The 27,259-nt window shown below is 39.3% G+C and overlaps 1 protein-coding gene across 1 annotated transcript in view; it reads left to right on the top strand.

Moving 5' to 3' along the window:
* GDPD4 (glycerophosphodiester phosphodiesterase domain containing 4) overlaps nucleotides 1-27,259 on the top strand; it is a 124,732-nt gene that overhangs the window by 409 nt on the left and 97,064 nt on the right. Inside the window, exons 2-9 of the mRNA XM_021715742.1 lie at nucleotides 2,249-2,352; nucleotides 12,325-12,418; nucleotides 14,764-14,823; nucleotides 19,067-19,165; nucleotides 19,233-19,326; nucleotides 20,151-20,228; nucleotides 21,371-21,516; nucleotides 21,896-21,978. Of these exons, the coding sequence (XP_021571417.1) occupies nucleotides 2,249-2,352; nucleotides 12,325-12,418; nucleotides 14,764-14,823; nucleotides 19,067-19,165; nucleotides 19,233-19,326; nucleotides 20,151-20,228; nucleotides 21,371-21,516; nucleotides 21,896-21,978 (758 nt within the window). The remainder of the gene's footprint in view (nucleotides 1-2,248; nucleotides 2,353-12,324; nucleotides 12,419-14,763; nucleotides 14,824-19,066; nucleotides 19,166-19,232; nucleotides 19,327-20,150; nucleotides 20,229-21,370; nucleotides 21,517-21,895; nucleotides 21,979-27,259) is intronic.

The following is a 27,259-nucleotide window of genomic DNA, read 5'->3' as shown; positions in this document are numbered from 1 at the left end:
CCCCGCCCCGTCCCACGAAGGTTCATTAGAATATCCAGCACTGTGGATGCTAGGGCACCAATTCTTCCATGCCAGCACTGTACCAGTGTTAAGCTCACTGCAACATGTACTTGTTTTCTTCATTTTCGTACATTTTAAAATTATTTTTCCTTTTCTCTGTTACCTCCTTTATGTCATTCATTTGCCCATTAATTCACCTTTGCTTTACTTACTCAGTTAATCTTGAAGAAAAAGTGAGGTTTCAGTACAATTAAATTTTTTGGCTAGGGATTACAGTAATGCCTGAATCTTTAATTTGGTCTTCTCTGTTTTTCTCTTATGGGAAAAAAACAAATGAGAAACAAGGTTATTATTGGTTGAGCTAGTGCCTGGTTTTCCCTAATGAAGAGCTCTAGTAAGGCTGAGTAGTGTCATATGCCCTAACCTCCTTGAGGGCCTCTGTCATTCTCTAAGACATATATGAGACCTTCTGGTGAGCTTTATGGCATAAGCAAATGATGAGCACACTGAAATGAGAAGAGGATGGCCAAATCATGCACCTTACTTGTAAAGATGGCCCAGCTAAGGTCTAACTATCAGACAATAGGATTTTGAATTTCTTAAACCTGAGGTGGGAACGCAAAAAAAAAATGGGAGATTTCCCTGGAGTAGGCAGCCCTGCTCTTCTGTCCTTGATGTCTTTCCTGCTCAGACATTTGGCTTCTATGCTGGACACTGGGGATAACAGAAGTGCTTCAGGCATGGTTCCTGTTCTCAAGGAATTCAGTCTATTGGGGGGAAAGAAAAGCACACATACAATCTCAATATTGAGAAAACTACTATAAATGTGTTCGCGTGCATGTGCACAGGCACATACCAAGGGAGGAGCCAAAGATAACTTTATTTATTTATTTAGAGATTAGGGTCTCACTGTCACCCAGGCTGGAATCAATGGCATGTGGCATGGCTTACTGCAGTCTCGACTTCCTGGGCTGAGGTGATCCTTCTATCTCAGCCTCCCAAGTAGCTTGACTACAGGCACATGTTGCAAAGCCTGGCTTGTTTTTGTTGTTGTTATTGTTGAGACGAGGTCTCACTATGTTGCCTAGTTTGGTCTCAAACTCCTGGGCTCAAACAATCTTCCCTCCTTGGCCTCCCAAAGTACTGGAATTACAGGCGAGAGCCACCATGCCCAGTTGATAACTTTATTTAGAGGGTGAAGTGTGATTAAGAGTTGGATAGGTAAAGAACTGAGGTGGTGAAAGCAATGGTATTGGAGGAAGAAGAGTCAGAGGGCTTGGTGAGTTTGGAGATTGCATAAGGTTTGTTTTAGATGTAGAAGAGGATATGAATGAAACAGTGTTGGGGAAAGAAGCTAGAGAGGGAGATTGGTGGTTTTAAAAATTTGACCTCTGCCATGTTGAGAATTAAGAGTCTCTAAAGATTTTAATCGGATGATGTGATCTTACTATGTTTGGATTATTTGATAGTGTGGAGGATGTATCAGAAAGAACACAACTTACGCAGGGAGACTTTTTTGCCTTTAAAGAGAAAGCACCATCTCCTTCAAAAGGATAACTTCTGTCCTGACTTTGAGCTCATACAAATCTGGGTTCTAGTACTGCACCTGCCATTTCTTGGCTGTGTGATCTTGAATCAATTACTTTACTTTTCTGAACTTTCTTCTGCAAAAAGAGGTCAATACTTAACTTATATGGCTCTTAAGAGAAATAAATCAAATTAAAGTAGCTTGTTAAGTCCCTAGTGTTTTACTGGCATAAAATAGCCACTCGAAAAGAAATATTTATTCCCTAACCCTGATTCCCCCTTCCTCTCCTAATAGGGGTAGATAGATGACTAAATGAGCTGACGAGTGATGAATGAATGAATTGCTCAGTGAATGAATTACTGGACAGACATTTGGTAGCTGGAGAGGTGGATGAATTCAACAGATGATTGTTGAGTGCCAGCTACATTCAAGACACTGTACTAGGTACTGGCAATACAAAGATGTTCCTTTTCCTCAAAGAAGAAGCAGTGTGGCATCAGATACAAACATACAAGCACATGATTACAGTTCAATGTAAGAGATGCTATAAATATAGGCATGTACAGGATTTGGTAGGGGTAATAGGAAGAGAATAGTCACTCCAGCCTGGGGAGGGTAAAGCATGACAGTGCAGCTGTACTGGCCTTTGCCAAGTGTATACAGAAATTGCTGAGGTAAGAAGGATAAATGGAGCTAAGTTAGACTTTTTTCTTTTCCCAGAGAGAGCAGTTATTTTGCCCATGCCTGGCAGTTTCGTTTGTCTTTTCTCTGATATTGCTGTACGTGTGGATAGAAACCGCCAACGAATACTTTAACTTTGATTGGTGAGTTTCACTTTTTGTACTTTCATTTGTGTAAGGGCTTTTTTATCTGATAGCCACCTGGATTCTGTGTCAGGTTTAAAAGTTCTGGTGGCATAGTAGGGAGGGTGGAAAAAACTGGGCTTTCCACAGCTTATGGGTAAGAGATCTCCCTCTGGGGCAGGGGCAAGCTGCTTAACACCCTGTCTTATTATACTTCCCTTTCTCTGTGCTGTCTCACACTCCGACCAAATCTGGTTCAGTGGGATGCTTTCTCTGTGTTTCCAGTGACCCCAGTTCTTTTATTCAATGACTCCTTGGTGTCTTTTCCTCAGTCTCTTTACTGAGTTACTGATGCCTGCACTGGTTGGTCTTCATGATCTCTGCCCAAATTCTGCCTTCTCTGCTTCTCCTACACCCTCTGACTCCTGCTACTGTTCTTAGGGGGCTTCCTATAACCCTGAACAGAACAATAGGTTTTCCTTCTCAGCACCCTATTATGGTTAAACTCCAACTCCTGGCCTGCTTCCAGTCCTTCTAGTTTTCCTGGCCTGATATCTTCTAACCTTCCTGTAGATCTTACCTGTTGTTTGGTATTTGAGGGAGAAGGATATGTTTGGGTATGAGGCTTTTAAAAAGATGGAATACAATTATTTTTTTTCCTATATAAAAGTAAAATATGGTTTGGTATTTTATGTGTAAAAAATGCAGAAAGAGAGCCGGGCTCAGTGGCTCAGCCTGTAATCCCACGCCTTTGGGAGGCTGAGGTGAGTGGTTTGCCTGAGCCCGCGGGTTCGAGACCTGCCTGGGCAGCGAGACCTCATCTCTACAATAAATAAAAAAATCAGCCGGGTGTGGTAGCACATGCTGTAATTCCGGCTACTTGGAAGGCTGAGGTGGAAGGATCACCGGAGCCCAGCAGATCGAGGCTGCGGTGGCTGGGAGCGGCCACTGCACTCCAGTCTGGGCGACAGAGTGAGACTCCAACTCAAAAAAAAAAAAAAAAAACTGCAGAAAGAAAATACAGTATCTGCTTAGTCTCATTCTTGAGTGACATTCACTTGGTATATATTTCCTAGCCCTTTCTTTATATGCTTGTTTTTATATTAGTATGCTCATAGTTTACATATAATTTTGCTTTCTCTTTTCATTTAAAATAATTATAAACCTTTTAACCAAATTTGAAAACTCTTAATGAGCATCATTTGAAATGGTTTTAAAATATTTCATAACATGAAGATGCTATAATACACTTAGCCATTTTTTATTGTTAGGTATTATGCACGTTTCCAATTTTGTTGTTTTTATAAAATAATAGCATAGAGAAATCTTCATATTCTGAATAATGTTTTTAGAATAGATTCCCAAAGTAGCATTATTGAGTGAAGAATAATAAATACAATTAAAATTCATTATGCCTATTGCCAAAGTACTTTCTCAAAAGTTATAGCAATTTTTATTTACAACAGAGACATTTGACAGTCAACATTAAATATTCTAATTTTACATAATTTTTATATTCTTGATGGAATTATTTTTTGTTTTGTTTTAATTTGAATAATTTAGTTTCAAAACTGGAAGTTTCAAAACTAAAACTAAATTTATTTAACTATTTTCTTTTTTTAAAAATTGTCTTTCTTTTCCTACTTACCCTTTGGGGGCTTTTCCATAAGTTTTCTCTCAGTTCATATGCAGTCTTTATTCTTGGGCCAGTTCCCCCTTAGGTGTCCCATGAAGGTGACTTTGTTAGGAGGAGGAGAGGCCTGGGACATTTAGGCCATCAAGCCAGTACTTAAGGCAAGAGAGCAGACTTATTGAGCCTTCCTCCAGGGATGCAGCCCAACTAGTCTTCAGGAGACTCTGTTGCTGGCAACTGTGTTTGCCATGTTATGGAATAAAGTGAGGTCAGGTGCTGGGCCTAGTCATGGAGCTATCTGGGGTGGCAGTCATTGACCTAGGTCTGTTTTAAAAAGTAAATAAAGAAGGACATATCTGGATTCATTTCTGAACATATACACTGAAATCTAAAATTTATTTATGGAGATTTGAATCTAATGAGGAAATATATTCTTGTTAAACAAGAACTTCCCAGGGAACCATGTAAGCTCAGTACTGTATGAACACACCTATAAAGAACAAAAATTAGAGCTTGTAATGAAAAACTGAGGACAGCTTGAATGTAAAACAGAAACAACTGAACTGAAATGTTCAATTCTGAACCTACACATTAGTTGGAATCTAGTTAGGTGAAACTGCATTGATTAAAAACCATTAGTCTTTTGGTAAAAACTGACATGTCAGAAGCAATTATAACAAATATGTCAGGCATTTTTTTGAAATGTGCTATCTTTCATCCTTCTTGAGTTAGTTACTAGTTACTAGTTACATGGAGGAGTTCAGGACTCCTGAATTATGTGTGATGGTGGCTATGGGCTTGCTGCTTGGCCTGTGTTGCTCCAAGGAAGTACCCAGACAACTTAGGCAATGAGTGGGCTGTGGGGACTATCCAAGTTCCCTGTCTGTTTTGAGCTTTCAAGGAGGTGGCAGGGAGAAAAATGCTCAAGCTTCCCAGTTGTGCACACGATTGGCTACCTTAGTGGAGATTGGGAAGGAGTCCCTGGCTGCTAGGTTAATGCTGCCATGTTGTATAGAAGCTACAGGAAAAGAGTTTACCTGGGAAGCGAAAGGTTATTAGAGCAACAAGTCGCATCAGCTGTTCTGCCTTAATCTCAACCAGTCTGCATTTAGAGTGTAAAAGTATAGCTGGTCCCAGATGTTCTTACAGGAGCCCACCTTAGCCAGGAAATGTCTGCTGCAGCAGAATTTTCCTTTGGGGCAAATGACAGCATCAGGTAGTCCCAGTCCCTCCTAGGCCAGCTAGATGGCAGGCATTAGTAAGAATTGAGTTCCTGAGAAGTGGTGGCTAGATCCTCTCAGAGCTTTTTTTCCTGGACTGCTCCACATGTGTTTTGGCAAAGCACAGCTGTGGTGGATAAGGCAGTTTCCTGTGAGAGAGCGAAGTTCTGGGAGGCACAGTGTTCCTTCAAAGTCCATGGCAGGAGGACAGAACTCTTGAATTCCCCTCACTCACCTGCCCTACTGCATCTGGAGGCTGCCCATGGTTTGTGCAGTGATTTAGGTAAGTCTGGCTAGTTCCAGCACAGATTGTTCAATTTTTCTCTTCTTTGCACTGTGTGGATCTTTTTGCTTCTCTTGTGAGTTATAGGATATGATGCTTATCTTGTTCCTTTCTGAATTCTGAGGAACTCTATTTTGGTTTAGTCTGTGAGAGAAGCACACTCTAGCTGCTGCTTATCAGCCATCTTAATCCTGTCTCCTCCCAGTTTTAATTTTTGTGAAAATGGTTTTATTTCATCTTTATCCTTGGAGGATATTTTAGCTGGGTATAGAATTCTAATTTGTTATTTTTCCAGCAATTTGTATTTCTTATTCTATTATCTTCTTACTTCAGTTGTTCCTCTTAAGATGTCTGTAGTGAGTCTACTTTTTTTGGAAGAGAATCTGTCTTTTTTTAATCTGCCTGCTTTGGAGAGTTTTCTCTTTTTATTTGGTGCTCAATAGTTTTACTGTGATGTATATAGGTATTTTTTTAAATTCTGTTTATAATTCTTAGAGCTTCTTAAACCTGCAGTTTGGTGTCCATAGTGGCTTTCTGTTATCAAATTAGCTAAACTGGAACTTCATTTATCTTCCCTCTTTGGTTTCAGTTTCTAGAGAAATTGGCACAAGAGAAATTGGCACAAGAAGTGAAGCAGCAGCCTTTTTTTATGCTCTGATAGTTGGTGAAGGGTAATAAGCATTGTGACAGCATGCATACATTATTTCTGATCTTTAACCTCCCCTTGTTGGTGAGGGAAGCACCTGGATCTGCACCTCCTTCACCTTTCACCACATCCTTTCTTTTAGCCTCTTTGAACCTTGAACCAGGTTTTTGTCCACCTTCATGGCGAAGAGTGCTAATTCTTCTGCAGGCTACCCATGACATTGAGGCCAGAGATGGGAAGAATCAGCCACAGGATTAAATTTGTCCTGTGGTTTCCAATTCATCCTTGAAGGTTCTAGTTAGTCCTTGTTCTCCCTACTTTATTCAACTTTTCTTCCTGACTTCCAGACTGACTAACATATAGTGACTTAAGGCACAATACCAGAAAAAAAACAACAACTTCTTGCATAGATTTCTCTATAAGTTCCCATTATTGTGTGAAGTTTAATTCCTATAGTAAATCCCTTATTCTTTATCACTCCTAGTGATTCTGCTTCTGTGACCAAACTCTTATGGATACATAAATTGGCATTAGCCATGGTTCTAGAGAAACAGAGCCTTAAGGATAGGTCCTCTAAGTTGGTTCTGGGTGATCTAGAAGTTTCTGATTTGATTAAATTTAAATATTAATAGCCATGTTTCCAATGGTAAAGGAGACAGTGATTGTCCATGGCAAGCGGTGGTAAGATAATTACTTAAATTATTACCTATGCACACCTGTAATCAAGTAGCTATGGAAACTAAAGCTCTGACTGACCAAGTAGTTGCTTCTATAGAACATTTTAGTAAAAATAAGGAGCACAACATGCTTATGGTAGCTATTTTCAGTAGTAAAGATTTAACATCAAGAACTGCTTCCATAAAAACAGGTTCTTTGAATTCACTGGAAATGATGTGACTCCTGGTTTGGGGAGCCAAGATGTGGCATTTAATTGCCAAAGACAAGATGAGTGTGGTTACTATAATGGGCAGCAGAACTGACACAGAAACAAGAATGGTCTAACCTGAGTAGGTATTTGAAAAAAGTCACCTCAACTGCCATGTTGTCTCTGAGTTCCCTTCCTTATTTGGTTCTTGACTTCATAGAACCAAATAAGGCTAGTTGACTAAAGTACCCCTAAAACTGAAATACTTGGGCAACCTACTAAAATATTACTTAGACTTTATCTGTAGAAAAGCTCTAGTTCTCTTGAACCACAATAGAGAGTAGGGCACCTCAACAAATTTCTAAAGACCAGTTCACTAACTCCTTGTAAAAAGACCCTGCTATACAGCCAAAAGGTTTATACTGTCAGTCTTCTTCCTAGTTTTCCCCCAAGGAACCTCTGGCCACTTACCAGGGTGGCTGTGCATTAGGGAAGAAGAAATACTTTTGGAGAAATTGTGGACACTGGTTCTGAACTGACGTGAATTCCTAGATGTACAAAACTCTACTGTGATTCACAAGTGAGGGTAGGGGCTTTTGGATGTCAGGTGGTCAGTTGAGTTTTGGATTAGGCCCATTTCCACAGTGAGCCTAGTGGGTTTCCAAACCCATTCTGTCATTATTTCTGTAGTTCTTTAATATATAGTTGGAATAAATGTACATACTCAGCAGCAGGCAGAATCCCCACAACACCACTCCATCATCCATATGTCTATTTTTGTACATATAAGATTGGGCTCCAGCAGATCCTAAAGTCACAAATAAGTTGCATGGGTAGTTTTCCATTGCTGCTATAGCAAATTACCACGAATTTATCAGCTTAAAGCAACACCCATGTGTCACCTTACAGTTCTGCAAGTTAGAAGTCTGGCATACTTAACTGGGTACTTTGCTTAGGATCCTCTAAGGCTGCAATCAAGGGGGCAACTGACCTAAGCTTTTCCTGGAGTATCTGAATAAAAATCCACTTCCAGGTTCATTCAAATTATTAGCAGAATTCAGTTCCTTAGGGTTGTGGGACTGAAGTTGCTGTTTCCTTGGTGGTTGTTAACTGGAAGTGGTTGCCATTGGAGGTTTTCAGCTTCTAGAGACCATTGCATTTCTTAGTTTGAGACCTTTATCTTCAAAGCTAGCTATGGTATTGAAGTCCCTCTGACACTTCAAATATCTCTCACGTCTCCTTCTATCACAATTCTCTGCCTTTCTCTTCTGACTTTTAGGAGGTCGTGTGATTACATTGGATTTGCCCAGATAACCCAGGACTTATTTTGAAGTTAGCTGGTCAGTAAACTTAATTTCACCTGCAAAGTCCCTTTTGCCATCTAACATAACATCATCACTGGCGTGACCTCAGAGAACAGAGATCATGGGGACCAGAATTTGCATATATATGTGTATATAAATTTTTATCTTTTTCTATTCCTCTACCATGGAATAAAACATATGTTATGTGAACATGACTGCTATTGTAGATAATCTTATATGTCAATACTTAAGTTGGAGGAATAGACATCACCTACTGGTGATAAAGGAACTTTGTATCTGCTTTTAGGGATATCGTTGGTGTGTGTTTTATGACGGATAATAGCATCATGTTAGAAAAGGTTAGAGTGGTTGCTAGAGATGTGTATGGATACCAGGTTAACAATGAGTGAACTGTGATGCTATACTAACTGGGTCAATTTAGCTAAATGGAAACTACGTTTGTCAGAATTCCATTTCCTATACAAGACTGGGTTAGGATTGGTCATGAGAGAAACTTGCATAAGATTTGGAAGGGGGAAGTTAATCAGTAGTCATTTCTTTTATACTCTGAAGATGAGTGATGGGCCCCCAGCACTATGATAGGCTTCATGCTGTCAGAATCTGATAATTCACTTAAGTTGGCATGGAGCAGCACCTTTCCTTTCTAGAATTTTTAATTGGTCCCCTTTTGTAATAGCTCTCTGCTGAGATTTTTAATATTGTCCCAGTCTGAATAATTAAGGATAGTTATTTAGAAATGTGTGTCTGATACCTCCATTATCTATAATTGCTGAAGTTCTTTTTATGTTATCTACTGCTGCTTTTGGCATTCACTAACGTGGTCTAATTATTTTTGCTAGAGTGCCACATATTGTATATAAGGCACTGTGTAACTTATTTGGGACTTTGAATTACATTATGTTACCTCAGAGGAGGGCTTCTGGCAGATAAAATCCTATTTACCTTAATCTAATTTCACACATTTAGATGATTCAAAGCTAAGATTCATTCCCCTTTCCACCTAATCAGTCTATTTCCAGTTTCTATTTACTCCTAGGATGTAGCCCTGGAAGGTCCCAAATCAGTGTGTGTGGTGTTTACCAGATTACCATCTCTCCTTTTTGTCCTCTTAGCTCTGTGACGTTTACAAAAGCTTACTATATCTTAGTCAATTCGTCTAAAGAAAAATCATCCCAAATGCCATCTTGTCTCTGGGTTTCCTTCCTTATTTGGTTCTTGGCTTCATAGTTCTTCACTGCGTGGTAGATGTGTGATGCCTTCATTTGGATTTTTAAAAACATTTTGTCCAACTTTTCTAGTTGTTCCCCTTAGCTAGAGAGAGCAGAATTTTTTATAGAGTAACTGTAACTTCCCTTTTTTTCTCTTGTGTGTGTTGTGAAGTTAGACTTGTCTCTCCGTTCCTTGCTGTGTGAAGGTTCCTAATGCCTTACCACAAGTGTCTTTTTTTCTCATCTAGAGTTACTGTTAGCTGACAGTTGGTGATGCTGATATAAAGCATTGTGCTATATATTGAGGAAAGATACAAGAAAGCTGCATCTTATAGCTGTGAGAGAGCAGGGAAAGGGTCCTGGAAGGTTTCTTTAAACATTAGAGCAGAAAATAATGGATTTCGGATGAGTGGCTTGTGTTAACTAGGCTTCTTCACTGTCTTGGTCGAATGAGAAGGTCTGCATCCAGAAAGGGGGTGTGCTTATTCTGCAAAAGAGATAAAACACAATTGTCCAGAAATAAAACTACTTAAAAATACTAAGTCAAAATACACCTAAATTGGACACATCCATGAAGAGTGAACCTACTGCATAGCAATCAGCATTATATATTACCAGTTTAAAGAAGTGATGGGCAAGACAGGAGACTTCCTTTTCCATTTCCACTGATGTTCAGGCAGTCACAAAAGCAAACTCCTTCTCACTGTTGTCACTCCTTTTTGTCATACCACCACCACCAAAGAGTACAGATGACTGGGACAGGAAGAAGTAGATGAAGAAGAGAGAGAGAAAAAGCCAGATCATAGTTCTTTTGCCTGAAGTTCATAGCAGGTGGTGAGAACTTCACATGAGTTTGGTTAGAGGACTTTGAGGTAAACCAAACAAATAGTATTATTTACATGTGATTGGATAACCAAAAGAAAACTTTTTAGTTTGAAAGTGATTAAAATAAGCCAAGTGTAGTGGCTCACGCCTGTAATCCTAGCACTTGGAGAGACTGAGGCGAGAGGATTGCCTGAACCCAGAAGTTTGAGACCAGTCTGGGCACCTTGGCAAGATCTTGTCTGTACAATAAATCAGAAAAGTAGCTGGGCATGGTGGCACTGGCATGTAGTTCCAGCTACTTGGCAGGCTGAGGTGGAAGGATCACTGGAGCCTCTCAGGACAAGGCTGCAATAACCATGATCATGCCACTGCACTCCAGCCTGGGCAACAGAGTGAGAATCTGACTAAAAAATAATAATAATAAAAATAAATACATATAATTGTGACCAGTGAAATGATTAGGAAAAAATAGAGGTACTATTTGTTACTTGGAAAGCAAAGTCAGTATCACTACTTGGTTAAGCTGTTTGATTAATTCTTTGACTGCATCTAGAGTGCTGTTAAGGCTATATTTATTGTTTTTATTTTTAAAAATTTTCAGTATTTGATTGTTTTGATAACCACCTGTCCTTGTGCTAAAACATCCTATTCTTGTCATACCTGTGAGTTCTTCCTTTATTTCTTGAAAGATCTCAAATATATTTATTTTTGTGAATCTTTTTTGATTGTCCTATTATGTTTTTTGAGTGCAAGTTCTTCTATTTGTTGGCTTCACTGGGTTCATTTGTTGACATTACTTATGTTTTCTGATTCTTGATTGTAAACTCATCTTCTACACAGTATTCTTCCCAATGTCTTGACCTGGGATAACTCTTGCTAGTAAGGCTGCTTGCCTGTTTCTTTCTTGTTGGTGTATCTAACAGCCTTTGTCCAAGAAGAATCTCCTTTCTTATTTTTAATGTAGTTATTGTTCACTAACCTATACTGTACATCTTTAATATATTATTACATCTTTAATATAATTTCTCAGCTGGGCACAGTGGCTTACTCCTATAATCACAACACTTTGGGAGGCTGAAGCAGGAGGACTGCTTGAGTACAGGAGTTTAAGATTAACCTGGACAACATAGTAAAACCTGTCTCTGTAATTAATAATAATAATTATTTTTAAATAACCTAATGTAGTGGTGTGTGCCTTTAGTCCCTACTACTTGGAAGACTGAGGTGGGAGGATTGCTTGAGCCCAGGAGTTGGAAGCTTCAGTGAGCTAGGATCATGCCACTGCACTCCAGTTTGGGTAAAAGAGCGAGACCCTGTCTCGTGTGTGTGTGTGTGTGTGTGTGTGTGTGTGTGTGTGTGTGTGTGATTTATACAAATTTTGTGTGGAGATGAGGTAATTTCCATTTTCTTGAAATGAAAACTCTAATTTCTTTGGCCTATATTGCCTAGACCTAATCAAACATTGTCTCTCTTGATAAATCATTAGCTATTTTCTCTTTTACACTACTTTTAGGGACCGAGCAATAAGGACTTTTTAGAAAAGGCCCCAAGTCTCTCACACAGAATAGAACAATTAATATGGTGACTGTGATTGCACTTAAGTAAGAAGATACACATATATGCACATGGTCAAGGAACCTGCCAACATGGAAAGTATAAGTTTTGTTAAGGTGATGAATCTATGGAGTGATTTTTTTCTCTTCTGATATTCTAAAATTTCTGTATTATATTGCTTTTTAAAGAGGACATAATTTTTAAATAGATATTCTAAATAACCTAAAAATCCTACTGCTTATGCAGACTCCCACTAATGTACCCAATTGCCTAAAGGACTCAAAATTTAAACTCCACAAGTAAATACTCCCGAAAGCTACTGTTCATCTCCCTCCGTTTTCTTATGCTATATCTAGTCTGGTTTTTCCCCCAACCTTTACATGGATGTTACTGATTTTTGCTGTATATTAAGGATGGAAACACATTTTTTTCAGGGCCACTTTTCTAGGAACAGGATACTGGTTCTTCTGGTCCGTTTTTATTCTGAGTTTAGCTGGGACCCTGACTGTCTACTCTGCATTGCTGTTGGTGAGTAATGCTTCCCATTTCTCCCCCTCACTTCTTGAGTAGCCTCATGAGGTGCTTCTGCCTGTGGTTGAAGCAGTTTTCTGTGGGTATTGGGAACCCTGAGAGCCTAAGATTACTCTTGTCTTAGTAGAGTTGGGGTTTATATTAGCTACTTGAATTTCAGGCACAAGAGATGGGTGTAGGGGGAAGATCTGTGGTATTAGAGGATGTGCCTTGCCAATTTTGTGCTTTCAAAGTATGTCAAAACATCCTTTTTCTATGCCCCCATTTCATAGCCTGTCCTGTACTCACTCAGTATTGTCATTTTATACATTCACAGCTTCACATCTGCAGTATCTTTAGTCCTTTCAAGTCTCATCATATGAGAATCAGTCTTTCTGGGCCTTATGAATTAGCTAGCTTGCTAAACTTGTCCTAATGTACAGATACTAGTCACCTAGCCCAGGTACAGAATACATTTTAGCAAAAACCTTTTGACAACAGTATGATCCTGCCTCTGTTGCCTGACATGGTGTGAGAAATTTACATCAGGCAAGAGGAAGGTCTGTGGAAATGGAAAGCTTAATGGGAGGATAACTTTAGGCAATTAGACTTTTTCAAAGGACAAATAGCCTTCTGTGATGTCACCATTCCTTTCTGTATTGATTTCCTGTCTGATACAGGGGAACCCAACCCCCAAATCTATTTCCATTTGCATTAACTTTTTCGTATTAATCATTATATGAGCAGAACATTGTGATAAATGCTGACTATTCAGAAATCAGTAAAATATTAGCAGTTTCTGTTTGCATGCAGGGCACGTCATAGAGATAGATATAAAGTTACAACTGTTCCTTCAGTGTTTAGAATCTAGGAGGGCAACTAAAAAAATAATTAACAAAAAAATAATTAACATAGTATTATAATTGTGCAAAAAAATAATTAACATAGTATTATAATTGTCAATAGAAAGGTCTAAATAAAGTTTTGCAGGGATTCTGAGAAGGAAGAGGACTTCCAGCCAAGAAGATTCAATAAGGCTTCTTAGAAGTGATAGCATTGGAGTGGGATCTTGAAGGATGTTGGATTTGGAGATATGAATATGAGAATGGGGAAGAACATTCTGGACTGAGAGCACCATGACAAAGTCAGCAAAACAGAAAAATATGAGATGTCTTGCTGAAAGGAAAATATTAGTTCTGTTAGTATATGGGCATAACAGAAAATAATGGGAAAACATGACTGAAAAGAAGGTAGATTTGTGACAAATTTTGGAAGGCCTAGAAAGAAAGACTGAGACATTTGGCATAAACCAGTTTTCTGTTTTAGAAAAATGATAAGCATTCTTTTGTTTTGGTATGAAGAATGACTATGAACAGAGAGACCAATTAGAAACTTTTCTTTTTAATGGGGAAAGTGCAGATGAAGGATGTGCCCCAAGCCAAACTCTAACCACTGAGTTGTACCACTTTATACACAATAAATGTGTAATGGTATAGTAAGGTTCTAAGATGGGAATAAATTCTAGCAATATATTTTAACAAGCTTTCTACTCTACCCTACCTCTTTTTGGATACATATAATGGCAACAACAGTGAAAAGGAGGGACACCTGGACTTTATTTCTAGCTCTATCTTTCGGTTATTTTATAACCTTGGTCAAGTCATGTAACTCTTCTGAGCCTCAGTTTCTTTTTCTTTCAAATGAAAATGATAATATTTAATAAAGTGATATTTTTGTAGGACTGAGTAAAAGAACAAATGAAATCATATACATGAAATTATTTTGATAAAAAGATATCAAACTATCATTAATATTCTAGGCATCTGAGAACCCCAGTTTTCAGTTTCCATCTCCACACTGATTTGGTGACTGGCCAGCTTTAGATTAAAATCCAAGACTTATTGAATGTAGTGGTTGACAGCTGTAACAACAACTTGTTCCCCCAAGAAATAACCCTTGGGAGGGTTGGCCCCTGACCTTTATTCTCTTAAAAGTTAGTCTAAGTAATGCCAAGAATAAGGTTTGTCACAGGGAAAGGAAATGAGCAGGAACTCGGGAAGGGTTGTCAGTGTGGTACTTGTTATGAAATCCTGGAGGAGATCAGTAAATTCTTCCTTGGGGTGATGGTAAGAGTTACAGATAGGAGGTGACATTTGAACTGGTTTTGAAGGATCAGTGGCATGGAGCAGGGAAACTTTTCAGACAGAGGAACAGCATGGCAAACTCCTAGAGGCTGAAAAGTACAAGTAGAGCAAAAAATGAGTGTAGTATCAGACTGTGAAAGGAATTTTAAGTTATAGAACAGTGCTTTAGACAACTTGGTAACTTCAAAATAACTCTCTTTTTCTTCTTTGCTTTTGCAGTTATTTGGATTTTTGTTGCTTTGGGAGGGGATTGAACTATACCTGCACTGGTGTCATAAGGTAGGACATCTAAGTCCTCACAGAAGACCTTAGACCAAGACCAGACATGCTACTTGGCACTCAGTGTTTCCTTGTCTTTCATTGTTCCCCCTGGGGAGGAGGAATTCTACTGCCACCATTTTAACTGAAGCCATTAAATTTCTAACAGTTGTAGTGGATTTACAGAAGGAGCTCAACCCAAACTTTATTTTTTCTCACCACTTCATGTTAAACTCACTCTGTGCCCCTGTTCTTCCCATCCCAATACAGTCTTAGACAAATTCCATTGCTTTCCCAGTCCTTTTTTAGTCAAAGAATATTCTCGTTTCAGTCATTAAAAATTTCTGATTATTGTAATAACCCAAACTCTATCTTTATTTTTATTTATTTTTTTGTTTTTCGGGTTTTTTTTGAGTTGGAGTTTCACTCTGTCGCCCAGACTGGAGTACAGTGGCCGCTCCCGGCCACCGCAGCCTTGACCTGCTGGGCTCCGGAGATCCTTCCGCCTCAGCCTTCCATGTAGCCAGAATTACAGGCGCACGCTACCACGCCCGACTAATTTTTTGATTTTATTGTAGAGATGAGGTCTCGCCTGCCCAGGCGGGTCTCGAACCCATGGGCTCAGGCAATCTACTCACCTCAGCCTTCCAAAGGCACGGGATTACAGGCTGAGCCACCGAGCCCGGCTACTCTATCTTTATTAACCTTAAAACTCTCCCCTTCCCCTATTTAGGCCTGATCTGGGCCTGGAAGCCTACAGTGGTGGAGGCTTTTGCCTCTCCTCCACCAGAATGGGGCCCAAGGGAAGAGAAGATGGAGAAAAGAGCACAGTCCCCCTAGGAGGGAGAAGAGGGGAATCTGGAGTTTTTTCCATCTGGACCAGATAAATGCACAGCTGCCCCTTTCCCCCATGGACTTTTTCCATGTATGTTTTCAGAGACGCTTCTGCTGAGTATCTTGACTGCAACCCTCTTGCTGGAGTCAATGCTTATCTTCCCGTAGCCCCCTGAAATTTTTTTTAATGTCTTTTTTGGTCCTTCCTTAGGTTCGTATACCTTTAAAATGACGCTGGCATGGTTTCTTTCAGAGGGTTCTTGTCTGGTCCCCACAGAACAATCAGCTCTGTCCCACTGTGGACATGCAGCATATTTCATTATAACATCCCTGTTTCATTCTGCCATGGGCTTGAGCAGCTCCAGGGACAGCCTCTTGCTTTTTTGTAGACTTTTAAACGAGTGTTTTAAAAAATTGATACATAGTAATCGTACATATTTGTGGTTTACATGTAGTATTTTGATACATGTGTAATTATCAAATCAGGTTATTTAGAGTATTCATCACCTCAGATATTTATCATTTCTTCATGTTGGGAACATTTGAACTCTTTTAGCAATTTTGAAAATAAACTGTTAACTGTAGTCACTGCTGTGCTACACTTAGCACACTGCTGTGATACACTTCTATCTAAGTGTATGACTGTACTCATGAACCACCTCTCTTCATCCCCCACCCCCATCCCAGCCTCTGGTGACCATCATTATATTCTTTGCCTCCATGAGATCAACATTTTTAGCTCCCATATATGAATGAGAACATAAGGTATAGTTTTGATACCATCCCTTGTGTTTTCCCCAAATCCAGAAACATGTCAAACTCTGAGTGGCCCCCTTAAATCTCCTCTTACTTAAATGAGACATACGAACTGGAAATAGAAATATAAGAGTTATTAGTATTGATGGAACTTGAAGCCATGAGACCTAGGGAAAGAACGTAGATTGAAAAGTGAACAAAGAGGCCATATTGATATTAGCATCTACTGTGGAGTTGGGACACCATGATCCAGTAATCATTACCAAGAATCCCTATGAGTTAAACCATTTGATTGCCATGTTAGCCTTGTATCTGTTGCAAAAACTATGCTAACATTGCCTGTGCCAGTAAGTACTGCAAATGGCTTCTGCCACAGCAGGATTACATCATACCCCTTTGAAATCAGGAAGTCTGTTTCAGTGACAGCATCTCTCACATTTATTTAGGCACAGAGGGCTCCAATCATGCTTTTCAAGGATACTGACACTTTTCTCACCAGTGTATTTTTCAGTGTTCTTTGAGACTTCCCAGAGAACATGATAGAGAGCAGGTTAGCTGATCATAGGTGATACATTTCTGCACCTTTTCTCAGTAAATCTTTTATTATTCTATATTGCACCAAGAAATTGTTGGCATTCAGATTTCTTTGAGCATAGGTTACTATAGAGCCAAGGTTCCAGATAACCAAACAAACAATTAGAACCTCTTTGAGCTGCTTAATACCTGGATTCTGGGTGATTAAATCCAGAATCTGTGGTAAGTGCAAACATATCAATAAATTGAGCCTGATCAAAAATTATGTTTTCTTTTTCTTGTCTAGCACTCTTAAAATTCATTCCCACACATATTCTGTAGGATTTTTGCCAATATTAGCTATCAAAACCTTCTAAGCCTTCATTTTCTGAGGCATTCTGGGCTCCAATTCCAGTTATGAATTGTAAGGCAGTGAGAATGATGGAGGGGGATTATGAGAAGAGTTGGCATTCCCTTGGAAGTTAACTACCTTGGTTGGGTCTTCAGGCCTTCAAACCAGGAAGAACCAGGTTTAGCAGACTTGGGAGGACTTTATTGGCAAGGGAGATACTGTGGGGCTTAAATATTTAGTTTTATTGTACTCAGAATAGGCCCAGGAAGAAAAGGGTTAGCCTCCCAGACCTATAATTCCTGCCCCTTCTACCCAGAAAGAAATTAATGACCTCAACCAAAACTCCTTGTAAACATGCTAATACCCTGACCTCCTGGTAAACACTCTAAAGGTATTTATTAGCCAAAAGATAATGGAGGGCCCTTATCTGCAGAAATTTCTAGTAGGATGTACCTGACATATCTAGGTTGCTCTTATTGTAATAAAGCTGGGATATTTGATTTGTGCAGTGGGAGACATGACTAACTAAGGTTATACAGTTAATGGAGTATAAGATACTGATGCTCCATAACCAAACTGACTCCTGTGAAGCAACATTTCTACATAGATCTCAAAACATATTTCACATTTTAAGTCCAAAAGCAGAATGTATATTCATTAATACAGGAGAGGAAAGACCTTCTATGAGCAGGTTCATTTGACATCATATTTCTCCATTGGAAAATCTTTTATCTATTCCATGATTCACTGTATTCTTTAAGTCATTAGTAAAGTTTGGTGTTGGGTAAGATCTGTGATTCATATGAGTCTGATTTGACAATATAACCTTTGTGCTATGATACAGTTAGTTTGTTAATATGTTGTTTAAGATTTTTGCATTTATGTATATAAGAGAAATTGCCCTGTACTTTTCTGTTCTTACAATGTCCTTGTAGAATTGGGGTATCAATGTTTTGCTGGCTTCGTCAGATAAGTTAGAAAATGTTCTTTCTCTTGTTATATTCCCTGAGTTTGTTAAAGATAGGAGATATTTCTTCCTTAAATATTTGGTACAATTTAATATTGAAGTCAGCAAGGAGTTATTTTGTGAAAGGTTAGTTATGGATCCAAGTACTTTAGATATAGAGATTATAGAAAGGCAGGCATGAAACACTGTCTAGAGGGCAACAAAGATGTAGAAAAACTATACATTTGAAAGGGATGAAGTTAATAAAGTTATGTCTTCTTGGTCTTAATGTTCTTTCTATATGAACTAGTATTCTGGCAGGCAGATTTTTAAAATCTGTTTAATAAATATTTATTGAATGCTTACTATGTGCCTGACATTCTGAAAGGCAACAAGGATATAATCATAAACAATACTAATATTATCCTTGACCTTGGGAGGCTTATTATCTATTGGGAAAGACAGATATAAAAGAGGCAATTACAAAATATTATTTACTTGTAATTGTACTGAGTATACAATCGAGGCATAAAGAAGTGGTAAAGATTTGTAATGGCCATTGTTAAAATGAGTGAAAAATACCAAGCAATGTTGAGGACCCAGTTGAGGCTAGAGGTGATAAATTAGTAATAGAATCAGATCACACAGTGGTATAATATTTTTCAGCCATATTGCACAGCAAGGACTTAGGAGCAAGGAATTTGAGTGATCGAATCCATCCAATATTGGGAATTTGAGGATGGTTACAGAGGATAACAAAGGAGATAAAGTCCCTAACATTGTGAAGACACATATAATTCCTAAGGACAGTTCTGATCCAAGTCTAGTGTTTAAAGTCAAGATATTTTTTTCTGTTTCCCTAGATCCTGATTCTGCTGGTGATTCTGCTGTGCTCCATTTTTTTGTTCATTTTATGTAAATTCTGGAAAGAAAGGTGGCTGGTAGCTGGGCTGTCACTGCAGGTAAGCATCATCCTGTAGTTCTAGCACTGTTCAGATGTGTCTAGCCTGACTTTTGGCTTTCTTCCAGATCTTTGCTCCGTACGTGCACCTGAGCTGCATAACTGTGATGGTTAGTCTTTCCTGGCCTGTGACCTTCTACGTGATCCAGTTGGAAAGAGAAAGTATGTCATATGGAATGGAACCCTGCCTGTTCCCTTTAGCTCTGGCTTTAGCTTGAATACTCCACTCAGGAAAGCAGAAGCTTAGGAGCTAGCTGCCCAGTACCTCTTTGAAATTCGTTTAGGTTGTTACTTTGGCATGATCCTGTACTCTCAGTACTCTGTGTGGCCTGTCACAATATTTTCATGAGCAAACAGACCTTCTTCCAAAGAGGGATTCTTCTTTTGGAAAAAAAAGATTTCTTCCTCTGTTATTACACATTGACTCTCTGGGGATGGTTGGGCTTGAGCAGTAGAGACCATTTTAATTTTATTTGACCAGAGTGCCAGTACCAGTCAGTTTTTTCTTTTGTATTCAAATATTAGTAGTTTAAATTTATCTCAGCTAGGTCCAAAGGTTCTTGGTTATGTCCAAGTAACTTAAAGCAGTCCCCTGTGAGTCTATGTCATACCTGGGAACTTACAGCAGAAACATAACTCTGTCTCTGCCACTGGTATCCTCTCCATTCTTTGCCCTAATATAAGGGAGTCAAAAGAGAATTGGATCTGGACACCAAACTGTTTTAAGAATGGAATTATCTCTCACCACCGTTACTTAGAAATCAATAGGACTTTCTTCTCTCTAGGTCTCCTTTTTGGCTCTTTGTTAAATAAGGAGTATTGGCTTTCTGACGTGGGGGCGGGGATGCAGGCAATTCAGAAAGACTGAATTGATGGTGGTCTAACTGTGTGTTTGTGTGTGGAGGGTAAACTTTAGGAAAGATTTCTTGGGCAGGAGTGTAAAGGGATAATAATGACCTCTTTTCTTTTTACTTTCTAAATTTTAGTTAGAAGGAGAAGATACAGGATGAAACATTCCGAGAAAAAAAGACTCAAGAAATGTAATATACTTACAAAGTTAAGAGGTTAGAGCTGGAGATCTAGATTTAAAAGTCACTGAAGCATAGATGATAACTTAAGAATGTATAAATGAGTAAAATCCTCAGTGGTCTAAAATAGTAAGTGTTGGGAAATGGCTGACCATAACAGGTTTTGTGGACAGACTCTGTATATGTGTGTGTGTGTGTGTGTGTGTGTGTGTGTGTGTGTGTGTGTGTGTGTGTGGCGGGTGGGGAGGGGGTGAGTGGAGGAGAGACAGGGAGAGAGGGAGGCAAATTATTAATATTTGTTGAGTATTATGAGTCAACACTCATAACAACCCTGTGAGGTTGATGTTAGCAGCAAGACAGCCCCATATTACAGAAGAGAATCAAGATCCAGAGAAGTTAAGTAACATGCCCTAAGTCATATAGTCAGGGAGTGGCAGAGTCTGGTTTTGAATACAGATTCCTGTCAATTAGTGCTCCTTCCACCCTACTTTCCTTCCCTAAATGTACAGGTGTTTCAGGATGAGCTTTACAGGTGTTGGGGCTTGCTTATAATGAGCCAAGCTCTTCTCCTCCTGAGAAGCTGCTCCTTAATATTCTTTCTCCTTCTTTCCCTTCCAACCCCCTGCACAATTCATTCCTCTGTCAATTTCCAGCTTCAGTAAGATTGCTTTAATAATACTGCCTTATATTTACACAATCTTGTACTTTTAAATCCAAATCCCTGAAACTAAGTGGGAATGCCACAGAAATAGAAAGTAAATTAACTTGTCTGGGCACACCTGTAATCCCAGCACTTTGGGAGGCTGAAGCTGGAAGAATTGCTTGAGCCCAGGAGTTTCAGACCAGTCTAGGCAACATAGTGAGACCTCATTCTCTACTAGAAATCAAAAAATTAACCAGCGTGATGGCATGCACCTGTAGTCTCAACAACTCAGAAAACTGAGGTGGGAGGATTTCTTGAGCCCAGGAGTTTGAGGCTGTGGTGAGCTATTATTGTGTCACAACAGCCTGGGCAACCACCAATTCCAAAAAAAAAAAGTAAATTAGTCAGTTCAGAGTCAGTGCAAACCACTGATCGGGGATTCATTCAGACTGCTGCTTTGGGATAGTTAGTTACTTGGGATGATTTTCCATTCCTCTTTTTGTTCCCCACTTTCCCCTCTTTCCAACTTTTTCAGGTCTACAAGTGGCTGTTGGATTGCCCTTTCTTCTTATCCTTTTATGTTTCCTTTTGATGCCACTGGGGATTTACTCTCCCTGCATTCAGGAGGAGGAGGATTTGGGACCCAAGCCAGTCTTCATTGGGCATAGAGGTGCACCCATGGTAGGTCTGAGCATGATGAACATGGGTGAGTACAGGTATACACAGGGTATGTGGATGAGAGAAGGGAGCCTCAGAATCATAGGAGCTCCTGGAAAGGAAAAATGATTGCCTTGAGATGGCAGGAATAAGGAGCTAATTGTAGGGAATGGACTTGAATCCAGGTCACCTAAATCTTAGTCTGTTTCTCTTTACTGTGCCCAGTGACATTGCCTCAAATAAGTAGAGTCCCAGAATCAGGTTGGATAGAGGAATATACAGGCAGTCTTTTTGGAAAGAGAGCCGAGGGATCCCAAGTCCTACTGGGCTCCATCCAACCCTAAAAGGAATGTTGGGAGGAAAGACTCTGAGACTTGGGGCCTCATGTCATTTTCTTTCACAGTCAGGGCCTGAGAATACCATGATGTCCTTTGAGAAAGCTGTTGAACAAGGAGCCTATGCATTGGAGAGTGACGTACATTTCAGGTAGGAAAGCAGGGACTAGGGTTGAGGGCCAAAAGAGAATCATTTCAGTGTCATGAAAGAGAACTAGCCTGGCCCAAGGTGTACAGAGGGCAAGCCCTAGAGAGTTTCTCCTATGCTTATATGGTACATATGTACATACTGCATAGGTGAGTCCCATCTCCCTTATAAACTGTACCTCTGTACCACCATACTGTCAATGACAGCAGTGTGACACAATGTGTCACAAATCATACTCTGTGTAGTTTCCACATATAATTTAAATTTATCCCTATTGCAAACTATGCTTACAACTTAATCCTATATACTACCTTAGCAATTTAATTAACATTCCCTGGATATCTACTATATTCCAGGCTTTTTTTCTGAATGCTGGGGATATGTAAATGAGTAAGATATAGATATAGTCATGCCTAAAAGATGTTCCTAACTCTTGAAGGAGACATAGCATGTTTACAGATAACCACAGAATGAGGCCATTTGTGGTGAGAGTCTTCCAGAGAAGAATAAGTTAAGTGTAATGGAATCCTAGTAGAGGAAAAGGCCACCTCCTATTGCGTGAAAAAGAGAAAAAAATCTATATGCTCAAAATTGTTTTTGGGTTGAGCCTTGTAGGAAAAATATTATTTTAACAAGTAGAGATGGGGAAAGGAGAGTATTCCATGTAGAGGCAGCTGCTTATTCAAAGACATTTAAATGTGAAATAACAAGTTTGTAGATCAATGAGCTAACTTATAGGAATCCCAAAAGTGATATGCCTTGGAGTCAGGAGACAGCTATATGAAAAGGGGGTATGACTGTAAGTCTGACAGAGGCTGGATCATGGACACTCCTAAAGGTGAAATGGGTGTCCATGGTAGGTTTTAAAGGACAGATCCTAAAGATGTGTCTGGCAGTCTATGAGGAAGATTTGTTAGGGAGATGGATAGCAGACTGTAGCAATGGTCCAAGGGAAAACAAAAGAAGGCTTAGATTAGAACTGGGACAGGGACAAAAAGACAGGTTTTACTTTAGAATCTATGTACCTGGACAGCTGAGAAGTAGAAAAGGCTTATCTTCATCTCTAGCATGGCCATATTAGTGTACGTGAAGTGCACAGAGTCCCTTCACAATCATTCTTGAAGGCAAACAGAAGGGAAATGAACATTCTCTTTCACAGAACAGGAAACTACAGTTTGAACTTCAGTTCAAAGAAGGGAAATGTACTGCTCAGGTCACAATGCTAAAATGTACATGATAAAATCAGAATTATAACAAGATTTCCTGACTCCAGATTAGGATTCTTGACATTATCCACCAATGGCAGCCATTCCACAAGAAATATTTTGAATCGGTATTGAAACTGGTTGTTCTATCAGAGCTCATAGGGTCATTGATATCAGTGCTTGTGGTCATGGACATACTGTGCTAAAGATGCTGAGCCAATGAACTCCTGACACATTGCCTTTTCTCTTCTCTTCTGTGACTTCAACTTTGATTTAGATGATCCTTCAAGTGCTTTAATTGATGTCTTTATTTCCAATGATATTCTCCTCCACCCGCTTCCATCAAATTCATGGCCATACCCAAAGCTTCATTATTACCCAAAACTGTACCTCAGTCATCATCCACGAAAACAAATTCTAAACAGGAAAAAATGTAATACCAAGAACTACTGGCCAGGTGCAGTGGCTTATGCCTGGGCAGCTTGGCGAAACCTCATCTCTACAATTAATCAAAAACTAGCCAGGCATGGTGGTGCATGCTTGTAGTGCCAACCACTTGGAAGGCTGAGGCAGAAGGATTGCCTGAGCCCAGCAGGTTGAGGCTGCGGTGGCCATGAGCATACCACTGCACTCCAGCCTGGGCGACAGAGTGAGACTCCGACTCAAAAAAAACAAGAAACAAAAACTACTACTAAGCAATAAGATATTGTTAATTAATGAAGGAGGCACAAAATAGGACCCTAAGGAGTGTAAGAGTGGCAAGCGCAACTATTGGAACTTCTGGTCCCAGACAAGCGGAGTAAGCATTATTCTACCCTGTTCTCTGCAAGAGTTAAAAAAGGCAAAATTTATAAAACAACTGACAGAAGACTGAAAGGTAGAGAAAAGAAGGTAGACTAGGCTAGGATTCATATTTCTCAAGGAACAACCCAGTAGGAAGTTCCCTGTTTTTTGTTTTGTCCTGTTTTTTTCTTCCTATACAAGTATATCCTGACCTGGGCTCTGGAAAGGCTGAAACCCAAAATACCTATAGGTGCAGACAGAAAAAAAACAACAACAAAATTCCTGGACTCATCTGCTCTCTCTAGCCAAAAGATTGGGAAAAGGGTAGCCCAGCAGGATATAAACATACTGCCCTACTCAGTGAACACCACACAAAAAGCCTCTTCTTACACCTGAGGCTATAGCTTGGAGAGATGGGCAGAATCCTGTCTTCCATTCCTTCTGTGAAATAAGAGGTGGTAGTAGTTGTTCTTTTTGAGAAACTTGTCTATGGCAGGTCTTTCTGCCATGAGTCTTACTTTTTCCATCTCTTCTCACTAATAAACTTTGTTTTAAAACTTAAAAAAAGAAAGAAAGAAAGAAGAGGTGGTACTTCTCTTTTCCTTCTGCAACTAGATAATGAAGGGAGGATTACTGAGAGAAGCTATCTATAGAAAGTGGTTTTTTTTTATTGTGATAAATAGATTTAACATACAATTTAGCATTTTAACCTTTTTTAGGTATATACTTCAGTGGCACTAAGTATTTTTACAATATTTTGCTTCCATTGCCAACATCCATTTCCAGAGCTTTTACTTCTCAAACTGAAACTCTGTACTCATTAGATAATAACTACTTGATCTCCTTTACCCCCAGGCCCTAACAGCAACCATTTTATTTTCTGTCTCTATGAATTTGACACTCTAGGTGCATTGCATATGAGTGAAATCATTGTCCTTTTATGCCTACCTCATTTCACTTAGCATAATGTCTTCAGGGTTCATCCATTTTATAACATGTATCAGAATTTCTTCCTGTTTCCTTTTTCCTTTTTTATTATTGAAAAGCATGTTACATAAAATTTATCATCTTAACCATTTTTGATTGTACAGTTAAGTGGTGTTATGTATATTCACATGTTGTGCAACAGATCTCCAGAAGTTTTTCATATTCTGAAACTTTGTACTCATTAGACAAGTCCCATTCCTTGCCCCCTCATCCCTTGAGAAACTGTTTCTATGCATTTGACTACTTTAGATGCCTCTTAAAATTGGAATCATAACATTTGTTTTTGTGTGTGTGTGACTGACTTTTTCACTCAGCACAATGTACTTAAGGTTCATCCATGTTGTAGCATGTGATAGGATTTCCTTTCCTTTTCAGGCTGAATAATATTCTATTGTATGCATATAGCACATGTGTGTCCAGTCATCTGTTGATAGACATTTGGGCTGCTACCACCTCTTAGCTATTTTGAATAGTGCTGCTATGAATATCTTTGCAAAAATCTCATTGAAACTCTGCCTTTTATTCTTTTGGATATATACCCAGATTTGAAAATGCAGGATTATATGGTAATTCTAGTTTTCCTTTTTTTAGGAACCTCCATACATACAGTTTTCTTTCTTTTTTTTTTTTTTTGAGTTGGAGTCTCACTCTGTCGCCCAGACCGGAGGGCAGTGGCCGCTCCCAGCCACCGCAGCCTCAACCTGCTGGGCTCCGGTAATTCTTCTGCCTCAGCCTTCCAAGTAGCTGGAACTACAGGTGTGCACTACCGCGCCTGGCTGATTTTTGATTTATTGTAGAGATGAAGTTTTGCCAAGTTGCCCAGGCGGGTCTCGAACCCGCGGGCTCAGGCAATCCACTCACCTCGGCCTCCCAAAGCGCTGGGACTACAGGCTGAACCACTGAGCCCGGCCTACATACAGTTTTCTATAGAAGTTGCACCATTTTACATTCCCACCAACAGTGCACAGGGTTCTCCTTTCTCCATATCCTCACCACGTGTTATTTTCTTTCTTTTTCCTTTTTTTTTTTTGGAGTTACAGTCTTCTCACTCTGTCACCCAGGCTGGAGTGCAGTGGCACACTCACAACCGCCGCAGCCTCGATTTGCCAGGTTCAGGCTATCCTTCTGCATCAGCTTTCCAAGTAGCTGAAACTACAGGCACATGCCACCATGCCCAGCTAATTTTTAAAAATTTATTGTAGAGATGAGGTTTCGCCAAGTTTCCCAGGCTAGTCTTGAAGCCCTGGGCTCAGGCAATCCTCTTACCTCAGCCTCCCAAAGTGCTGGGATTATAGGCATGAGCCCCCATGCCTGGCTTTTTTTTTTTTTAAAGAAGCCATTCTACTAGGTGTGAAATAGTTTCTCATTATAGTTTTGAGTTGCATTTCTCTTATTAGTGATGTTGAACATCTTTTCGTGTTTGTTGGCCATTGATGTGTTCTTTTGAGAAATGTCTACTCAAGTCTTTTGCCCATTTTAAAATCAAGTATTTGATTTTTTGTTATCGCTGAGTTGTAATTATGTTCTAGATATTAAACGCTTATCAAATATATGACTTACAAACATTTTCTCCCATAGGCTGTCTTTTTTACTCTATTGTGTTCTTTGATACACAAAAGTTTTTAAGTTCAATGTAGTCCCATTTGTCTATTTTTGTTTTTGTTGCCTCTGCCACAAAATAATTGTCAAGTTCAAAGTCGTGAAGTCCCTATGTTTTATTCTAGGAGTTTTAAAGTTTTGTGTATGATGTTAGGTAAGGGCCATCTGTATTCTTTTGTATATAGATGTCCTGTTTTTTCAGCATTATTTCTTACCCTCATTGATTAGTTTTAGTACCCCTGTTAAGTTCATTTGGCCATATGCACAAAGATTTATTTCTAGTCTTTCTATTCTATCGGTCTATTTATTGTTTTTATGTTGGTACCAGATTGCTTTTTTGTTTTAATTTTTTTATTTTAAAGATGTGGGGTACAGTTCAGGGTTAGGTATACAAATGTTAATAATGCAGGTACCCTTGTTGATGAGGTGTTCTCCCTCCCTAGCAGTTTCCCTCAACTGCCAATCCCAACTCCCTCCCCTGGCAGTTTCCCACTACTGCCAATCCCTTTCTTACAGTATCATGATAATTGTTCAAGGACTGCTTGTGAGTGAGAACATGTGGTACTCTGTTCTTTGTTTCTGTGATAGTCACTGAGTATGATAGACTCTAAATCCATCCAAGTTGCTATGAAGTTCATATGTTTGTCTTTCTTTATGGCTGCATAATATTCCATTGTGTATATATACCACATTTTTTTTTTTTTTTTTTT

The sequence above is a fragment of the Carlito syrichta genome, unplaced genomic scaffold, assembly GCF_000164805.1.
Source record: "Carlito syrichta isolate Samal-C Ts95f unplaced genomic scaffold, Tarsius_syrichta-2.0.1 Scaffold307339, whole genome shotgun sequence".
NCBI lineage: Eukaryota > Metazoa > Chordata > Mammalia > Primates > Tarsiidae > Carlito > Carlito syrichta.
Note: the sequence above shows the minus strand (reverse complement) of the source record. Positions and strands in the feature narration are given on the sequence as shown.